Source organism: Chenopodium album, chromosome 11 (genome assembly GCF_948465745.1).
Source record: "Chenopodium album chromosome 11, dcCheAlbu1.1, whole genome shotgun sequence".
In the NCBI taxonomy this organism is placed as follows: Eukaryota; Viridiplantae; Streptophyta; class Magnoliopsida; order Caryophyllales; family Amaranthaceae; genus Chenopodium; species Chenopodium album.
Window position 1 is genome coordinate 51,603,219 of NC_137844.1, and position 20,941 is coordinate 51,624,159.

The 20,941-nt window shown below is 35.8% G+C and overlaps 2 protein-coding genes and 1 pseudogene across 2 annotated transcripts; 2 read left to right on the forward strand and 1 right to left on the reverse strand.

The window, feature by feature from the left end:
• The first annotated feature begins 1,260 nt into the window (after nt 1–1,260).
• LOC145566811 (secreted RxLR effector protein 161 pseudogene) lies at nt 1,261–1,923 on the forward strand (annotated as a pseudogene).
• An 11,616-nt stretch (nt 1,924–13,539) lies between these two features.
• Nucleotides 13,540–17,113, forward strand: LOC145567714 (tubulin beta-1 chain-like). Its single transcript, XM_081627075.1, has 3 exons — nt 13,540–14,048; nt 14,672–14,941; nt 16,127–17,113. Exons 1-3 carry the CDS (start codon nt 13,655–13,657, stop codon nt 16,795–16,797), a joined length of 1,335 nt encoding a protein of 444 aa, XP_081483201.1. The 5' UTR covers nt 13,540–13,654; the 3' UTR covers nt 16,798–17,113.
• Nucleotides 17,114–17,706: 593 nt separating this feature from the next.
• LOC145569118 (serine racemase-like) lies at nt 17,707–20,941 on the reverse strand. The gene is made up of 7 exons (XM_081628486.1): nt 20,790–20,941; nt 19,770–19,957; nt 19,523–19,609; nt 19,210–19,440; nt 19,005–19,078; nt 18,688–18,874; nt 17,707–18,172 (listed from the first exon to the last, which is right to left on the reverse strand). Exons 2-7 carry the CDS (start codon nt 19,943–19,945, stop codon nt 17,926–17,928), a joined length of 1,002 nt encoding a protein of 333 aa, XP_081484612.1. The 5' UTR covers nt 19,946–19,957; nt 20,790–20,941; the 3' UTR covers nt 17,707–17,925.

Here is a 20,941-nt window from a genome sequence, read left to right on the forward strand (position 1 = left end):
AAATGTATGTTCATTGGATACAGTGATGAGTCAAAAGGATATCGTCTCTATTAGCCCAAATCCAAGGAGTTGATCATCTCTAGAGATGTCATATTCAACGAAGGAGCACAATGGCAATGGAACGAGAGAAATCCATAAGTTCAAGATCTAGAAGTTCCTGCAGCAGTCATTCCACCTTCAAGCCCTAATCAAGGTGAAGGCCTAAGAAGCCCAAGATCAACACCAAGCGGCCGAAGATCACTAATAAGCAGCCTAAGGTCACCATCAAGCTCAATTACAACACTAGAATCAAGACTAACACAAGAAGTTCGACGATCACAACGACCTAGGCGTCCTCCAGCCTACTTGGATAAATATCAGTGTAATCATGCTATCATGGCTCTCATTGCCAGCGAGCCACAAGGCTTCCAAGAGGCAGCACAAGAAGAAAAATGGATTGACGCCATGAATGAAGAAATCAAGATGATCGAGAAGAATCGCACATGGGAGCTTGTTGACAAGCCTCAAGCAAAGAAATAATAGGCCTCAAATAGGTCTACTAGATCAAATACAATGAAGATGGCTCCATTCAAAAATACAAGGCTCGCCTAGTTGCAAAAGGCTATTCACAACAACCCGTAGTTGATTTCAGCGAGACATATGCTCCAGTTGTTCGAATGGAGACGATCAGGTCAGTCCTTGCACTCGCAGCTCAACTTAAATTACAAGTTTTTCAATTAGATATCAAATCTACTTTTCTTAATGGCGAGCTAAAAGAAGAAGTATATGTTGAGCAACCGCAAGGATATATAATCGAAGGCAAGGAAGGAAAGGTGTATCGCCTTCGAAAGGCCCTATATGGGATCAAGTAGGCTCCTCGTGCATGGAATAGAAATATTGATGGCTATCTTATTCAAAATGGGTTTATAAAAAGCCCAAGTGTGCCATCACTCTACATCAAGGCCCAAGGGTCACATGATTTCCTCATCTTGTGTCTTTATGTAGATGATCTTATCTACACGGGCACTAACTCAAAAATGATCGAAGATTTCAAGAAAGAAATGATGTCAGAATATGAGATGACCGACCTTGGAGCTATGAAATACTTCCTTGGCATGCAAGTTAAGCAAAGTCCAGGAAGAATTTTTCCCTCACAAGAGAAATATGTTGAAGATATGCTAAATTTTTTTAACATGAGCGATTGCAAGCCAATGGCGACACCAATGGCTACAAATCAAATATGATGGAAAGGAGAAAGTAGATGCATCGCTCTATCGTAACATGGTCGAATCTCTCATCTATCTCACAAACACAAGGCCCGACATAGTACATGCGGTCAGCATTGTCTCTAGGTTCATGAGTGAACCTAGCAAGTCACACCTTGCAGCAGTAAAGAGGATTCTCACGTATATCAAAGGGACAAAGAGCCATGGAATAATGTACGAGTCCGAGAACGATTACAAGCTCACAGGCTACACAGACAGCGACTGGGCTGGAAGCATTGATGATCGAAGAAGTACGAGTGGATACGTGTTCCAGATAGGATCGAAGTCCATCTCCTGGTTATCAAAAAAACAGGCAACGGTGGCACTATCATCATTAGAAGCAGAATACATATCGGCTACAAGCATAGCATGTGAAGTAGTCTGGCTAAGGAGAATTCTTCAAGATCTACGACAAGACACGAAAGATCCAACAACCATCCATTGTGACAATATGTCAGCTATTACCATGACAAGGAATCCAGTTTTCCATAGTCGCACGAAGCATATCGAGATCACTTCATCCGAGAACTGGTCGAGAAACAGGAGATCGAGCTACAATTCTGCAAGATGGGAGAGCAGCTCGCAGATATATTCACCAAGGCACTACCAACAGATAAATTCCTCCATTTTTGAAGACAACTCGGTGTTCAAGATTTTTCTGATTAAGGGGGAGTGTTAAAAATAATAAGCTAATCGAGAAAATTCTTAAAATATCTAGTTAATAAATTTAAGCTATTTTGTAATGTTCTAGAATAGGTTGAAAAAATATCTAGGAGAAATATCTAGCCTAGTAGAAAGTCCTAGATAATAATTGTCACCTAGAAAGATCTAGAGTAAAGTAGAAAGATGTAGTAGTATGTTCCACCGACATACACACTACTATATATAGGAGTAGGAGTTGCCATGCAAAAGGATGTAATTCAAGCCATGCAATAAACACATTTCATCATCACCATTGACTCCATTTCCCATAATACAAATTCACCAATTACCATTCCACTACAAACCCACTACGTACCTACTCCTCCAATTTCCTACAAATCCAACACAATAAGATTCTTCAATAACCCGATTTCTTTAGGTATTATCCCAATCAAATGATTACCATAAAGAGTTATGAAAATGAAATTAATTCATCAATTCAAACAGAAACCCAAATTCATCTAAAGCAAATTCAATAGAAAAATTATCAAACAAAAACATACAGTTCTTGCAAGAAATTCAGTAAACCCAATTCAGGGGCAATAAATCCCTTCAAAGATGACCCAAAAATATTCCTGAAAAACGATCATACATTATATTATACAATTATAATTGAAATTCCATATAATCACAAACCATAAGATTATAGCAATCTCAAGAATACAGTAATATCAGGAAACACAACAAATGCAACAGTAATCTCAAGAAATTAACTTACACAACATTCCAAGAATCAGTGATTACGACTACGAAGACGCCGATGCCTTTGATTGTTGTTGGGATGATGAATTTCATTGTGATTTTGCAAATCTTCCAAATGTTTAAACCTATTTCCACAATCGCAAGTAAACTTAAGATTCTTGTGTCTATCCTCGTTGTGCTTGAGCAGGCTATTTGCTGAAAAATTTCAGTTGTCGCACAAGTAACACGTTGGCATTTTTGTACCATCTATGAAGGAGAGAAAGTTTGGGGAAAGTAGGGAAAGAGAAGGATAATTGGAGGTGAAAAAAATGAAAAGAGAATCGTGAAAGAGAAAAGAAGTGTCAGGGAAGTAGAGAAAGAGAGGAGAAGGAGTTTTGTATTGAATTGGCGGTGTTTTTAACGAGAAAAACTATTATGAATATATGTAATACTACCTCCGTTTTTTATTATTTGACACGTTTTGACTTTAGCACTATTCACACACCTCCCTTTGACCATGTTTTGTGATTTACATATGAAGAAAAATATAGTCAGGTGGTATCTTGTTAGATTCGTCACAATATATATTTTCAAAATATCAACTTTTTATAATTTTTGTTTATCAGTAATTAAATATATTAATGATTGAATTTGTGCATTGGCAAACGTGACTAAAGAAACGTGTCAACTAAAAGGAAACGGAAGAAGTAGAAAATTAGAAATAAGGTGGTTTCAAAAAAAAGAAAAAAAAATTAGAAATAAGGTAACACCGGGTCAAAAAAAAAAAAAAAAAAAAAAAAAAAAAAAAAAAGGTAACACGTCTTAATGTTACCATGAAATGTTACCTATTTAAAAGTGTTACTTTGTAATGTTACTTATGTTTAAAGTGTTACATTAAGTGTTACATTCTAAAAAAATGTTACTAAAGTGCTACTTCCTTATGAGGTCGCCCCAGTTAATATGTCATATTGACAAAGATTATTAATATGATGGCAATTTTGCAATTATTCACACATTTGGCAATTATTTTTAATGTTTTTATGTTTTTGAGTTGTCATGGCACATAACTAAATGTTAGACCACAGTTAACGGTAAGTATGCATCCCGTTTTGTCTTGAATCTGGGAATCACAAACTCTTTCTCACCCTCGTTGAATCTGGGAATCTAGAGAACACGATCAAGCAGCTCTCTTCTCGAGATACGCAATTCATGTTTGGAGTCCTCAAACCAGATTGTAACACCCCCAAATCTCCCTCTACGGAAATAATACGTATAATTATACCATAGAGGTAGACTTAGGCGTATTACCATCGCGTGATTACGCAAGGCTACTCAAACTTACTAAATAAACCAGTACTTTGCAGCGGAAACTTCAAAACTCTTCTTTATTAATAATAGACTAAAAATAGTAACCATTGTCATGGGTACTCAAAAAGAAACACAAGACCAACACTTCCTAATCTAGGTGAAACCATTTCCGGGACTCCATATGCTCAATTATTGACTCCACCTGAAATTAGTCAACACTGCTTACCATTAAGGTAAACAGGGCGAACCAAAACAAAATAAAAAATACGGATTAGCAAAATATGCTAAGTACGATAAGTGCAAGATAATTAAACTCAATTTATTAGCAAACATGCTTTTGAAATCAATTCCATCCTTTCCAATAATTTAACCAATAATTCCAACTCAAAATTCCAAAACCAATTTCAATAATCAATATCAATAGTCAATTTAATAAACCAATTCCTCTTTAAAACCAATTCCTTTATACCAATTCCTTTTAATCCAATTCCTCACCCAAGTGTGCACATCCCCCAAACTAGTCTCCTTATATTACAAGGCTATCCTTGAGGAAAGACCCGGTCATACAAAGTCCAAGGCCTTATCAATAAACCAAATCTGCATAGTGGGATTACCAACATGCTTGTAAAGCATTAATAATGATAATTCAGTAAATCCTCTTTAAATCCAATAATTCCAACCTTTAATAATAATAATTCAAACTCCCTTTTTATTTAAATCCACATGCTTTCAAAATCAAACCCTTTTAAACATGAATAATAATTTTAATTATTTAAAACATGATATAAAATCAGTACTCCAATTTATTTAAACATACTTTTATTTCATAAATCATAATTCAATTTAATTCAATCATCATAAAATCATTCAAACATGCTTATTCAAACCGATCACTTTCAAGGTATCTAGCCACCTAACATACCTTGATCCTTGCTTAGCAAAATCACACAAAAAGAACCTCAAGAATCTTGATCGAATACACCCTAAAAATAAGTATAACCTTAACCAATATAAGGTTAACAAATAATCACAATAATTAAATTAAAAACCCTCCAGCTATATGTACATGAACCTTTTAAATTAATTTTCATAAACATCATTAAAAATCTGATTTTATATAATTAAAACTACTCATAATAATTTTTATAAATCCCCCATAATAATAATAATAATAATAATAACAATAATAATAATAATAATAATAATAATAATAATAATAATAATTGAATAAGAGAAGAGAAGAAGAAAAGATAAGGAACCAAAGAATAGAGAAGAATTGGATTTGCATTGGAAAGAATAGGCAGAACTTGAAATATAACTCCGAATTGGGTGATTCTTGAGCCTAACCTCAAGGATTTTTTTGAGAGGAACAATCTTCTGTGAAACGTCAATACCCCAAAAATTGACCAGAAGTGCCCGAAAATTGACTTTAAAGATAAATGGGATGATTTGTGTAAAAAGAGGAGAAGAAAAGAAGAGAATTGGTGTGAAGAATGTGAGAGGTATGGAGGGGTATTTATAGGCTAGCTCATGCAAGAATTATAGCAAGAGAATGTGGGAAGAATTATGATAAGTAGGGTTTAAGGGATTACTTGGAGAAGTAAGTAAAAGAATTAAGGAAAGTTTGGATATTAAAGTGATTGTGTATAATTGAATATGGAATGTATGTATGTCATGAAAAATAATAAGGAAATTGGAATTATTTGGGGAATAATTAAGAAGAATGAATGACAAGAAAATATGATGATTAGATATTAAAAAGATAGAGAATTAGAAGTAAGGAAAATAAGAGATTTTGGGAGATAATTAAAAATACAATTTTACCAAATAAATTCCCCCAAAATAATTCAAAAGGGCCGAAAATATTGAGCTTACCATAGCTCAAATTTTCGGATTCCTCTAGATATATTTAGGAAGATTTTGCTCCGTTTTTAAGGAATAAATAATTGTATAAATAATATAGAATAAATATTAAATAATTAATTAATAAAATAACAATTATTCACCAATAAATGACCAAGAAAAATCAGATTTTCCATACATAGAAAATCCGAAATCCCTAGCTAATTATTGGGAATTTCGACCATCATAAATAATTAATAAAATATTATTTTTCTTTAATTAAAATATCCGAAATATGTAAATAATCCGGTTTTTAGAATAAGATAAATGGATAATAAATCTTATCCAAAATAATGATTAGTTTTTAAAATACTTTTGGCGCCAAAATTCAAATATTATTTTGGCTCCAAATAATTAATTCACTAAAATACCCTTTTATAAAATAATTCCTAATTAATTAATTAGAAAATACGGGGTATTACACAGATGATTTGAGCTTACTCGGTGCAATTTATCCATTCACTTATCAACAGGAATCATGAGCACAAACAAATGACTAAACTATCAACATACTATTTCCACTACTACATTTTCGATCAAATGCAAGAGCTAAATTAGGGCTAATGCAACGGCTACCAACATAGTCGTTGTGTTAGCATAGTCTAATGCAACAGATGCGTCATACTATTTTAATAGCAGGTCTAATGCAACGGCAACGAACAAGCCGTCACATCAGGGGGTGGTGTCACAATCACTTTGGGTCGACCTAGGCAAGGTTGTCAACCACCCCGCATAGACGCGCAAGGCCTTTGGGAATTCACTTGCCCATGCGAGCAAGTACATCTCGATTTGGGAAGAACAAGCCAGGTGAGGCTAGAGTAGCTCACTACCATGTCTAAGGCTTGTGAGGTTATCAGGGATGACCCCTAAGTGCTTAGACCATGGCGCTAGCAAGGACTTGGTCAGCTAGGCCTTAGGCCTAGAACTAGTACGCGCGCGCGCACACTAAAAGATCCTCGGAGTGTTTGGATGAGCAAAACTCCATAACAACCTTTGATATTTATTGAGGGGACTTATTAGGACCCTAATAGATCATACATGGCCATAGGGCCAAGGTTAGGTTCAAGGATCGGGCTTGAGAGCCCATTATTGTGTTACCGTCAGTTGGGTGTTCACTAGTATTTCAAGGTCAGAACAATATAAAGCTCTATAGGGGGCGAGTGCTCACTCAAGGGGTTAGTGGCTGACCTAAGGGTGGCTTTATGGTTAGGGGTCTTGGACATAAGATAGCCTATGGGGACTATATCACACTTGGATGGCTATGGTGGACATTCGATAGGACAAACCGACTCAGTAGTCCCAACTAGGACGAACGCGGGGTGACTAACGAAAGCCGATGGCTTAGTACAGTGCATGCTAGCTAGGTGGTGCGTGGTTTGATTACGGGATGCTCTTAAGATCGTGATTAGGTGTCTCTACGGTGGTAATCGTAGTGGCTCCGACATGGAGGAACGAGTGCAGCCAGCTCAACGATGACTATAGTGCCTTCGAGGGAACCATGGACTTGCGTGGCCATACGCTGTATGCTAAGGAAAGACCTTGGCTTGTAGATTGTCTATCCAAAGCCTTCCTTGATGGACTATATATAGTAGGGACTCCTTAACGGTTATGCTTAATCATCGTGGTTGCATGCGGTTGCCTTGAATCTAGGGATTAGCTAAGTAGTGGGGCTAGTGGGCGATTGAGGTAGCCACCCACGTTGCACCACTCTCCCTAAATTGTCGGGACGATTATGCTGAGGTGACACGTGGCTAAGTATATATGGTTCCTAAAATATAGGACCATGATGTTAGTGGGTTGACTAACGGTTATCTTGACTGTGTCTTTGACTAAGGTCAAACGGGAACGCGGTTAAACCACCACGAGGACGGATCTTATAAAATAGGAGCAGCAGAGTAGTGGGGTGTGGCCAAGTACGTGGGTAGTTATTCTGAGAGAATAATGCCACGTCATGTGAAAGTTACACCACTCACTTAGTGGCCCTAGAAAATAGGGTCACTAAGGGAGTGGGTGGTTACACTAATCAGGCGGTTGAACGCCATATATGCACACTGATGCATGCCTCCTAAAATATAGGAGCATGGCATAGTGGGGCTTGGTGGTTACCAAGCGGTTGAGAGAATAATATGGGACGTAACTCCCTTAACACGTGGACAAGTCCAGATTCATCCAAGTAACTAAGCAAGTGGTGGGCAGTTACTAGATCATGGGTGTAGTGGGCGTAGTGGGTAGTTATCCTATCTGATTGGGTTGTAGTCAGTGCCTATAAATAGGCTAAGGCATTCATTTGTCGGGCATCGAATTTGGGAGCTCTAGTGAGAGAAACTCCTTGTAATTTGTAAGCCACGAAAATAATAAAGTGTTTACGTTGTTGGTGCTTTGTCTCTTAATTGTGTGCGTCTGTTCTATGTTGCTTGAGTGTTAGGTTGATCTAGACTCGGTCTAGATGCCATCACGAGAACCTCTTAAATTCCTAACTTAGAAGGAAAAAAAAAAAAAAAAAAAACTAGTCCACAAAATATCCCGTGACAGGTGATCTATTTCAACGGCCATTGACAAAAATGAAAATTTCGCAAAGGCGCGTTAAATCCATTAGAGCAAGTTTAGCCCCAAGTTTTAAGACTTAGGGTGACATCATCATCTTGAGTCTTAAGACTTATGTTTAAGACTTTTCCCATTTTTCTTCTTAAATTTAAAGCAAGTCTCAAGTTGAGGCTTGAAACCTCAAGATTTGAGATTGAGACCCTCCTCAATTTTATTTTTATTATTCTTTTTTTTTTCCTTACACTTTTCTACATATAATATGTCATATATTTGAGTCTTAGGACTAAAGTGATAAATTTGAGCAAGTTTTAATGAGTCTTAACAAGGATTTGATGAGAACATTTTCAATGGGGACCACAAAAAATGATGTCACATCCAGATCTTAAGATTTGAGGCTAAACTTGTTCTTAACTTCCCTCCTATTTTTTTTCCCAAAATTAAAAACCCTTTACATTTTCCCAAACATTATACAGGCGCCGTTTACCACTCATTTTCATTCGGATTCATAGTTCATACCCAATCATCCATATCATTCATCCTCCCTCATTTCATTTCTCCCATAACAAGCGACCCTCCTCCGCCTCCACCTCCACCATCGCTGGCAGCATTGACACCAACCTCTTCTTCTCTTAGTTGTCATGAAGCTTGTTAAAGGTTTCTCTCTTTCACCCCTTCTTTAGTTTGATAACTCAGGTTTTTAAATTGTTAGGGTTTTTGAAATAAAATTGAATTATTTGAACTGAATTATGTGATTGTTTTGTAGAATATTAGGGGTATAGCGAAAACTCTAATTGAGGGAAGATGTTATGTTTTGTTTTCGGTATTTTGCGCACGATTAAAGGTGATTTTGTTGAATTGAGGTAGAAATGGGGCTGTAGGTTTACATTAGCCGAGTTATTTAAATGTTCAACATTATTAGAGAAGATGATTTCCGTTTAATCATGGTTGAAAAGACTTTAATGCAAGATTACTAATAGTATGATTTGTGGCCAATCTATAGTTGATTGTCTATCTCCACTAATTTAAAGGTGATCTCGAACTGAAGTATTTGTTTACTTGGTTTACAGTAAGTAGTTTATGTAGTTTACTTGAGGATGGTGCAATTATGCTTTCCACTTTCTAAACATTATGGTGGTTGTCTGGTTGAGAAGTTAGCCTGATGATCTGTAAAATTCAGGGGTGAGTTGGAAAGAGTAGGTTATTTTAGAAAACAAGAAATATTTTACAAACTAGGAGCATAAGAGACTATTTTCACAAGCTTTTGATTAACTTTCAACTCTGATAAATTTAATTTTATGGGAGGTAGATCTTTGAACTCTGATCTATAGGTTGCCCATCCTATATTCCCTGAGGGAGTATGAGTACCATACCTTTTTTTCATTATAAATCCTGATTCTTTTTTGTGTTCAAGTCTGATTACATTTATTTATAGATTAGAAGTGACAAATGTCATCCTGGACTAATTGTTAAAATACTTCTTCTCATGTACTAGTTTTCTTCTATTGTTCATATTTAAGGTCACTATATTCAACATTATGTCAATTGTGTGTGTTTGGACCGTAGGTCTACAATAATATTATTGTGAACTAGATAGGTCTACCCATTAGTATTTGCATATAAAAAAAATTATAAAAACTTTGTTTAATCATTAATACAGTAGCTCTATTTGACTAGTCATCCATGCAATAGTTCAGTACTTAAACTTAACGCCTACTCGCTTACCCAGTATATTTAAGTTTGATTATTATACCCTTTTCAATTTTCAATTAATACTTCTTCCGCTTTTTTTTTTTTTTTTAAGATATATCACTTTTAAAATTGAAATTCGTACACAATTTTTGGAATGAAGAGAGAGAAATAAAAATAAAGAAAGCCTATGTAATATGAGAAAGATGGAGAAAATTTATTAATTATAAGAAAAAATAATACACCTAAAAAAAAATATTAAAACTTCCATATATATACTCCGTATATAAACTTGTGCATTTAATAAAAATGGAAGTACTCCGCAATATTTATATGCAAAATCTACGTCAACAAAATTAGGAAAGTTTCTAATTATATTATTTATATACACGGTACTTCAACCTCCTCTTCCTCATCTTATTAATACTAAAAATTAGATTAAATAAAAAAACCCCTCCGTCTTCAATACTTCGGTGAGTTCTGTCTGCTGCACTCTATTCCTAAGGTTTGTTCTCTCTTTCAATTTACTTTTTTTTTTAAAAAAAAAAAAAATTTATTCCGATTTCTTAATTTTCTTTAATTGGTTTTTTTTTTTTTTTTTTTTTTTTTTTTGGAAACATCTTTTATTGGTTACAACATAATGATTTAATTGGTTTAATTGGTTGGATATATACAAGTTTGTTCATCTTTTTTACATAATGAGACGAACTGTGACGTTGATATTAGTTTAACTCGTTGGATTTAAGTTTTATTTTTTAAATTCTGAATCAGACGCGTGAATTGGTATCCATTTATATCTATCTATGGTATACCCTTAGTCCCTTTTTGTTTGTTACTTTTGTCACTTTGGATGCCCCTAAATGTTTGTCACATTTTATATTTTCATAATTATTAAGATAAATAGAAAGACTTTATACCCTTATTTTTAAGGTAGTATCGGGTTGAAGCTTGATATTTCATACCATGTGTTTGGTTCAATTCTGGGATGTGGTTAAGCTATTAAGGTAGTATCGGGTTGAAACTAAATACTTATTACCATGTGTTTGGTTCAATTCTGGAATGAAATCTCTCACCATTCCGTCCTTTTTAGGAGGTATTTGGTTTACAAATTGGTATGAGTTTGAAATTAGTAAAGGATTGAGTTTTTTATTTTTATTTGATACCTAAAGGTGTAGTACGAGCCATATCCACCCCCCCTTGGGTTTCTAAAGTTCATACCTTGTGGATTTGAGGTATTAGGTATGCTCATGAGTATGTAATTTACTGCAAACAACACAAGGTTACATGCTCATGAGGATGTAATACTCGGGAAAAAAAGTCCTGATAATAGAGAAAACAATTACCATAATATTTTCAGCAGCTCCAATTCTTTATAATAACATGTAACTGATTGTTTAGGCGGCAATCAAAACTATACGGAGTAATCACTTTAGCTTAATAAAGATTGATTAACAAATGACTACCCTATCCTGCCCAATAAACAGCAATCCAGCAAGCAAAGAATTAACAAGTGGCAAATCCTCCATTTCATGAAACTAACAAGGCCATAAATATGCCAAAAGGCTCTTACACTAGTATACTAATTTATCTGAGAAAATACCAAAGGTCCTAGCATTGTCAAGACTTATTCATTAGATGACAACCAATTAGCAAGATACAAACTTTTTCAATCCGTTTGATAGGCGGAATCTTAAACACAGTACAAACATGAATTATAAGATACCCAATTGAAATTCAGCTCAATCAGTCAATAACAACACAAAACAAGCCAAATTGAACAAAACCCACAAATTTAACAATCAAATTGATCAAAAACAAAAGAGATAAAGATAGAAACAGACCTTTTTTGAGAGATTCAGGGGAGGGTTCCAAGGTATCAACGGTAAAAGGGAGAAAAGAGAGACGATGACGAGAATTTCATTGATAACTTCGGAAGCAGACACAAAGAAAGGAGTCTCTCTCCTCCATGGATGATTCCGGCGGTGGTGCGGCTGATTCCAGCGGTGACTCCGTTGCTTAGAGTTGAGGCACGACCGCACGAGAGAAGGAGAGGAGAGACGGATGTGACTACTAACGTGTCGGGCGGATCTGTACAAAATCTGGTTTTGAAAAAGAAAAATAGTTTAAAATCTTTTAAGTTTTAACACACTTTTTTTTTTTTTTTTTTTTTTTTTTTTTTTTTTTTTTTTTTTTTTTTTACACAAAAGGAAGCATATATTACTTAGGCATTAGCCTTAAAAGTACAAATTAGTAATCAAAGCAGTGTGCAAAGCAAAATGCACTCTTTGAATGCCACAAGTGTTAAAGTTTTTAAAAACTACAGCATATAAGGTGTTCATAAGTTTAACTAAGATAATACAGACAAGCTGAAAATGACTAGAGGTTAGGCCTACCTTGTAAATAATTGAGATCATCTTCATAGGCAGCTACAACATTGGTAGGAACAATATAATGTGGTGTATGACCCACAACCATATTCATTGCATATTTGGCTAAGTAGTGTGCAAAAGAATTCAGCTCCCTTGGAATACTGTTAAACAGGATGCCCATATTCTTGTTGTTAAGAGCCCTGACCACATCAATGATAACTGCAACTAATTCACTATGCATGTAATCCCCTTCTCTGTTCAACAACCCTTTTATGGCCTGTGCATTTGTTTTCACTTCCAGATATTGTAGAGGCGTGGCTTGAGCAAAGTTAAGTCCTTCCCTTAAAGCATACAGTTCTGCTCCTAAGGCATTTGGAGCATTATACTTGCTGGAGTAGCCAAAAACTCTCCCTTATCATTTCTGAAGACTCCACCACCTCCTAAGTTTTAACACACTAATCGTAGTAACTAAAGGGCACGGTTCAAACCTCATGAAATGTATTTTTTTTTTCTTATTTTTGCATTTATGATGTATGAGTTGTGAATATTAAAGAGTACTAGAGTAGTACAACATTTAATAGGGAGCTTACGCATGCGTTACGTGTGGATATTTAGTTATTATAATCAAATTGCATGAGCTTGCTCTAATATTTGAAGCTTGTTAGGAAACACTTATCTAATATCCGTAATTCACAACTCATACACCATTAAGTGCAAAAATATTCAAAAACTTGAGAGAAAATGCAAAAATATTTCTCTTAAAAGATCCATCATTGATATAGACTTAATAGAGAAATGTTTAGTTGTTATAATCAAATAATTTAAAAACTTGTGAGTACCAAAGGAAATTTTCCGTTATTCAAAGACAATTGGTTAAAATTGGGATTTTAAAACCAATTTTTCCAATAAGTACAATAATTAGTGAAGTATGCTTCTTCACGTGATCGCACTCTCCACTATCACGTGACCATTTATCTTTGTAGTAACGCAACCGCCGTCCGCCGTCAATCCCGTCATACATAACAAACTTACCATACAATCATACACGCTACCACACTCAAACCCACCCCAAAAATCCAAAACAATTTAAAAACTCAAAAATAAAAATTCCCTCTTTCTATAAAACCCCTTCATTTCCCCCAAAAATAAAACCCCCCTAACACTTTCTCCCACATTTCCATCGCATTTTTCCCACCAAAAAACGTCGGAAAATCCAAAATGAGAGAAATCCTCCACATTCAAGCGGGTCAATGCGGGAACCAAATCGGAGCCAAATTCTGGGAAGTTGTTTGCGCCGAACACGGAATCGACCCGACAGGGCGGTTCCACGGTGAGTCTGACATCCAGTTCGAACGAATTAATGTCTACTACAACGAAGCGAGTTGTGGTCGGTTTGTTCCTCGGGCTGTTTTGGTGGATCTTGAACCGGGTACTATGGATAGTGTACGGTCCGGACCGTACGGTCAGATTTTCCGGCCGGATAATTTTGTGTTCGGTCAATCTGGGGCTGGGAATAACTGGGCTAAAGGTCATTATACTGAAGGTGCTGAACTTGTTGACTCTGTTCTTGATGTTGTTCGTAAGGAAGCTGAGAATTCTGATTGTCTTCAAGGTACTACTTGTTCAAAGCTTTTTCTCTTTTTTTTTTTTTTTTTTTTTTTTTAATATTTTTAATATGGTTTAATCCTTATTTAGTTATATTCAATTGGATTATGTAGAATTGTGATTAATTTCAAAGAACTTCTCAAAGTCTTTTAAAATTTGTTATTCCTTAGTAAATAATTGAAGCAGGGGAAATTGTGAAAATATTTGATCAAGTCATTACTATTTTTTGTTTTTGGTGATCGAAAAAAATAACCCAGAAAAAAAATGAGTTTTTTATTTTTATTTTTATTTTTATTTTTACTTTTACTCAATTTTGGTGTTAATCTGGTGATTTTGTTTCTGGTTCTGTTGAATATTGTTGAGTGAAATGAATTATTGTGTGATGTTGTGTGTGACATTTTAGTTTGAGAAAATTTTCACAATAGTTTAGTCGGATACTTGGACACATACCCGTGTGTTGGAGATGGGTAATGGGTTATCAAGTTTGGTTAACGTTTCAGTCAAGAGTGAGAAATTGCTGATTCAAATGAATTTATTGATGTTAGCAAGTATTGTTCAGATTCTGCAGTGGACATGGAATTTAAATGGGTTGGTATTGATTTAGATTATTGTTCTGTTTGTCAAATGCAGGGTTTCAAGTATGTCATTCATTAGGAGGAGGTACTGGATCAGGTATGGGTACCCTCTTGATATCCAAGATCAGAGAAGAGTATCCGGACCGAATGATGCTAACCTTTTCGGTCTTCCCATCTCCTAAGGTGTCCGATACTGTGGTTGAACCCTACAATGCCACACTATCCGTTCATCAGCTTGTTGAGAATGCTGATGAGTGTATGGTGCTTGATAATGAGGCTCTATACGATATATGCTTCCGCACTTTGAAGCTGACGACTCCTAGCTGTAAGCCACATTGCCCTTTCTCCTAATCTGTTGCAGTGTTGCTTGTAATATTTTAAATAATTGTTGAATTCTTGACTTCTTGTGACTTGTAATTGACTGAAGTTAGTTAGTTATCTTCTATTTCCCAGGACTTACTAACTTGGATGCTAAATCCTGTCAAGCTGTCACTAATAATTAATGGCTTGCAACTACTTTGAAGTTGTGTCTTAAAATATTAGGTTGATGGATTTGTAGCTTTAGATAGTTGATGTCCACTGCACATGATGTGTTGTGTGTATCGTTGTCATAAATCTCATAATGTGTATCCGATTAAATGGAGTAAGGTTAAAGAAAGAGGGTTTTTCAGCCTTTTCACTTGGAAAAGAGATGGGACAAATTAAGATAATATCATTTTCGTTTAGTCTGACTATATGGTGGTTGTGGATAGGATCCAAACATCATTGTCACTCGATGTTTGTATGTTTTACAGTTGTTATATCACATGGGCTTTGGTGGGCACTCCAATTGTAGTAGAAAATAATATCAATAGCTTGTTGGTAGGACTGGTAGCATCATATCAGTTGGTTTACGCATCAAGTTATCTGCTTGGGCCCTGGGGCTGCAAATTTTGTATTGTTGCTTTTATTTATGTTGATGACATTAGGACTTTAACATTGATTACTCTATTGATCCTCTGAGGCATACCGACTATATGGACATTCATGTGACTTACAGGCCTTTGTTGTAGTTTTTTTTAATGGGAAAGTTACATTAGTTTAATTAAGCTTATATAATATGATTATCTGTTTTGTCTCACTTGTGAGCTTTAACTGTTCATATTTTATTTTCCGTAGTAGTTGTAAACTTGTGATAAAGAGTTGTAAAACACGTGAGAGGCGAAATGCTATCATGTTGCAACTAATTAGCATAATCCTCATTAGTTTAAGGCCATCATTTTCTCATTTACCAAAGGAGGCTGTTAATCCTCTGAGAAGGAGAGAAGCATTTACCAATGTTGTACTTTCTCATTTTCAAAGTTATTAGGGTAATGATTATCCATAGTATCTTTATCTTAAAACTGAATGTCTAATCATATGCTAGGATTGTTGCAGACTTTTTTGTTTCCTTTTTAAAACAAGTTAGAATGTTTTGTAAGCATCTTACTTTTTTTGGTCTACTGACTTGTAAAATGCCTTAATCATTCAGTTGGTGACCTGAACCATCTTATCTCTGCTACAATGAGTGGAGTTACTTGCTGCCTTCGCTTCCCTGGACAGCTAAACTCTGATCTTAGGAAGCTTGCTGTCAACCTCATTCCTTTTCCCCGTCTACACTTCTTCATGGTTGGGTTTGCACCCCTTACATCTCGTGGATCCCAGCAGTACCGTGCTCTCACTGTCCCTGAACTTACCCAACAAATGTGGGATTCCAAAAACATGATGTGTGCTGCTGACCCTCGGCATGGCAGATATCTCACTGCTTCAGCCATGTTCCGTGGAAAGATGAGCACAAAGGAGGTGGATGAGCAGATGATCCATGTGCAGAACAAGAATTCATCCTACTTCGTGGAGTGGATTCCAAACAATGTAAAGTCCACTGTCTGTGACATCCCTCCCACGGGCTTGAAGATGGCCTCAACATTTATCGGGAACTCAACTTCCATTCAGGAGATGTTCCGTCGTGTGAGTGAGCAGTTCACTGCTATGTTCCGCAGGAAGGCCTTCTTGCATTGGTACACTGGTGAAGGGATGGATGAGATGGAGTTTACTGAAGCAGAGAGTAACATGAACGACTTAGTCTCTGAGTACCAGCAATACCAGGATGCAACTGCCGATGATGATGAATACAAAGAGGAGGAGGAGGAATACCAGGACTAGGCCAAAGATTCGAGCTTGCGCTATCTTGCTGTTTTGAGACAGCTTGTCTACTTGTGATACACATACAATTCGTTGCAAGAACCTTAAAGTATTATAATTAGCTTTTACCTTTTGTCTTAGATCAGATGTAATCTGTGTACTGTTTTGTGGGATTTGTGGCTACAGAATTTGGTTTAATTTTGGTGAACTTATAGTGTCATGGTCGATGACATTTTGATATTGGGTGGTATCATGAAGCAATGTTCTTGAGAATCTTGTGCAGAGCTCTCACCTGCCTGCTGCACCTTGTTCGTAACTCGTAAGAGTTGGTTTTTTATCTCTTGCATTGAGTTTAGACTGATGTGGATTGTTTTTTGTTAAGTGATTATTGTGCTCCTCTTGCTGGCTCTGGAAACATTTTTCAAAGTTGATTTCGGTATTATTGCTGTAAAGTTTATGGCTTACTTTACAAATAAAAGAATAGATGCGACTAACCAAAACTTTGAAGGATAAGTTGTTAAAAAGCCTCAGCACGGTTAATTGGGTAAAGTGTACTGTAATTGAATTAACCCTAGTCTGTGTCTCTGTCTTACAACTGAGGATTAATGTGCAAAGTTGTGAGAAATTTGTCACGAGTAGGGCTTCACGCTTAACTATAAGAACTAGTACATTTGATGTACGAGGTTGTTTTACCACGATTAGTCGATAGAGGGCCTATGAATCCTCAACTGAAGAGTTTTCATGGGCATGCCTACTACACTGAACATGTTCAGATACGAAATAATATTACTCCGTACTTAGCATCTTTTATTGTGACAACAATTTTTTTAATTTATGGTTTTTACCTATATACAACCCTATTTTAGGAATGAATTGTATTGAAAGATCACCAGTATACTGAGCATTTACGGAAGTAGAAAACTTTTTAGGAAGGATGTGTCTCGATTTATTTCACAAACATGTTACACTTTCCCATATGAAAGTGCTCAAATGCTCATATGACTAATTTCAGTCTTCATGCCAAACATTAAACGTCAATTATATATTTCCTATGCTGCTACGCAGTATCCTTGCAGAAAGATTGAACAATTGGTTAACTAGAACATGTACAAAATGCAGACATGTCTCCAGGATTATATCCATCCCCTATCATTTGCTCAGCGCCTCCCAGAGCACATCCAAATCAACATTACCTCCAGAAACTATAATAGCTACATGCTTGCAATCTGCCCACAAGGGATTTTGCTGAAAGCTATCAGACAGAATTGCAGCAAGACCTATGGCTCCGCTGGGTTCTACTGCTACCTTGAGAATTTCATAGCAAAGTTTCATAGCTTCTACGATTTCCTTATCTTCTACTGTTATAACAGCATCCACCAAATCTCGAACAATGGGCCTATTTACAGCAAAGATAACCCATAAGAGTGCAACAAAGGGAAAGAAGCAGAAACATAATGTAGAGGTGGGGTTGAAGGGAGGGAATGAAAAATGATCCTGCATACATAAACAATTTGATGATTTACCGTAACAACAAAGATCTCATTATTATTGTCTCACTATTTTTTTAGCAACGACATTAAGAAGCACTCAATGAGAAACTGCTGCTTCCATGAGATATTTAAGAAAAATTATTTCCAACGATAAGTGAATAATCTAGCATACATAATTGATCCTAAGAGGTAGATTAAGACATGAAATTTATAATTTCATGTCAAAAGTGTAGGAAAGAAGATGTTAGACTGTAAGTGGCTACATTTGTAATTATATCATTATATGGCATGAACATGTGCTAGTCTTGAAGTAAAAAAAGACATTCAATACTTCCAAACATTAACACGAAGAATACTAATTTTTTTTAAAAATGCTAGATTTCAAAGTTTGCATGAAATAAGCTTGTTTAGTTGCCTTTACCAGGTTAGATCCCCAAGGAAAGCTCTAAGTCCATCAGCAATTGTATTGGTCTGAGGCAATGTAACTATTCTGCCTTTTTCTTTTGAAAGAGCTGCATCATTGGCTCCGACAGGTTCTGCAGCCAGAACTCGAATGGATGGATTGATTGATTTGGCAGCAAGTGCCACACCTGATATTAGACCCCCACCTACAAACAACCAATTTGAATTCTGTTGGCCAATGCTAGAGAATTAAGATTACTTTCAACCAGAAGCATGAAAATAATCATCAGAAAAAAAATAAAAAAAAGGTGAACTTTCAAAGTTCCAAGATCTCACCACTTATTGGAACAATTAAGGTGTCTATTTCAGGGAATTGCTCCAAAAGTTCAAGTGATATCGTCCCTTGCCCACTGCAACAAACCTAGTTACAATTGCCATTGCGGATTCATAGGTTGCTAAGCAATAAAGCAACCCCAATAATATATCACAGAAATATGGAAGGATGAATTACCAAAACCAAACACTTTAAATAAGATTGTACCTTATAATGCGGCTGTCATTATATGGATGTATAAGAACAGCACCAGTGTCTTGCTGTACTTTATCAGCAGTAACTTGCCTTGACTCGAAAGTAGGCTCACACCAGATTACCTCACCTCCATAACGGACTACATTCTTAACTTTGCATTTTGGAGCATTACTAGGAACAACTATATAAGCAGGGATTCCCCGCATTTGCGCAGCCAAGGACAATGCAGCAGCATGGTTGCCACTAAAAATTAGTGTCAGGTGATATAAACACAACAAATCAACAGATACTAACACAAATGCATCAATAAGAGCAAAGGACTTACCTGCTATGAGTTACCACTCCTTTAGCAGCCTGTTCCTTATCAAGTGAAAGTACAGCGTTTGAAGCACCTCTGAATTTAAAAGCCCCTCTAGGGTAATATACCAACAAGTAGAGATGGAAGCGTTAGAATCATTCTGCCGGTTTAATATAAGACTCAAATCTCTACATTCAAAATTGAAGACTGTGTAGGTTAGAATCTGAAATTTCAAACTATAACACACTCAAGTAAATTAATAAAAGCTCCTCACCCCTTCTGAAAGCATTCACATTTGAAGAGCAGCCTCCTACCAGCCATCACATTCAAAGTATCAGAGGAAAAGACAGGAGTATTGTGAATGACAGACTTAATACGCTCATGGGCTTCCATGATGGAAGAAAGATCAGCAGCGTATTGATCAGTTCCATTGCCTTTCCCTGTGTCCATTGTATTTATACACTGTATGCATATCCAATACAAACACATGAATTTTATGTGCCAGGAACAGAATCAAAAGTTCAAAACTATACCATATTCCATACTGGTAAATGCAGATAATGTGTATTTGCACAGACAATATGTAATTTCCACAAGACAGGCACTTCATCAATCTGCTCCAACACTTCCTATGGCTAATGTACGACGAGCTCAACAAGCCAATCTATCCAAAATTCCAATTCCACCCACTTAATCTTCCTCAAGACTCCTATTTCATCGGTTAGCTATTTCGATGTAAGACTTAGTCTTAATCATCTTTTTGGGTTTAATCCAAATCAACTCTACAAACATCACCACCATAGTAAAAATATAATGTCTCCTTCCATTAATAACCTCAAATGGAGCTATACATACATACATACATACATCAGTGTATAGAAACTTATGCAAGTATAATTCAACTCAAAGGTATGGCTTGACATGGGTTTTTACCAGAAATTGCAATTAACCAATCTAATTGCTTCTTAATTACTTAATTACATCTATGAATATCAATTTTTACCAATTGTCTCCCTAAACAAGTAAACAACATCATCAACAATAAAACTAAAGCCTTATTTCAAAGTACTCTTTTACCTAAAAACATCATCATACTACATGACATGAATCACATGATAAACTATATACAGCATTTTCATATAGATATCATTCTTTAACAATTTAATTCAGACTTAATTATTTTTAAAAATTAAAATTTGTAACTTTGCAAATTTCTTAACTGAACAGATTAAAGTCAAATTATCAATTAGCATCAATTGAAAGGGTAAAAAGAAAATGGGATGAGGTGACTTACACGGGGATTGATTAACGGCTGCTTAAACGCCGTTGATGGTGGCACTGGTTTTGCAGTTGTTTAGTGAGAGAAAATAAATGCCATGGATTTTAATGAGCAAAAGACAACATGGTACTTGAATAGATTGTGATTTGTGAGTGTTTAATTTTATT

Bases quoted from the DNA above. Each gene is read 5' to 3' on its own strand.
- LOC145567714 (XM_081627075.1), top strand. From the start codon at position 13,655: ATGAGAGAAATCCTCCACATTCAAGCGGGTCAATGCGGGAACCAAATC. The intron at 14,049-14,671 runs GTACTACTTGTT...TGTCAAATGCAG, and splicing joins GAATTCTGATTGTCTTCAAG to GGTTTCAAGTATGTCATTCA. The intron at 14,942-16,126 runs GTAAGCCACATT...TTAATCATTCAG, and splicing joins GAAGCTGACGACTCCTAGCT to TTGGTGACCTGAACCATCTT.
- LOC145569118 (XM_081628486.1), bottom strand. From the start codon at position 19,945: ATGGACACAGGGAAAGGCAATGGAACTGATCAATACGCTGCTGATCTT. The intron at 19,079-19,209 runs GTACAATCTTAT...GGTTTGTTGCAG, and splicing joins AATGACAGCCGCATTATAAG to TGGGCAAGGGACGATATCAC. The intron at 18,875-19,004 runs GTGAGATCTTGG...GGTTGTTTGTAG, and splicing joins CTTAATTGTTCCAATAAGTG to GTGGGGGTCTAATATCAGGT.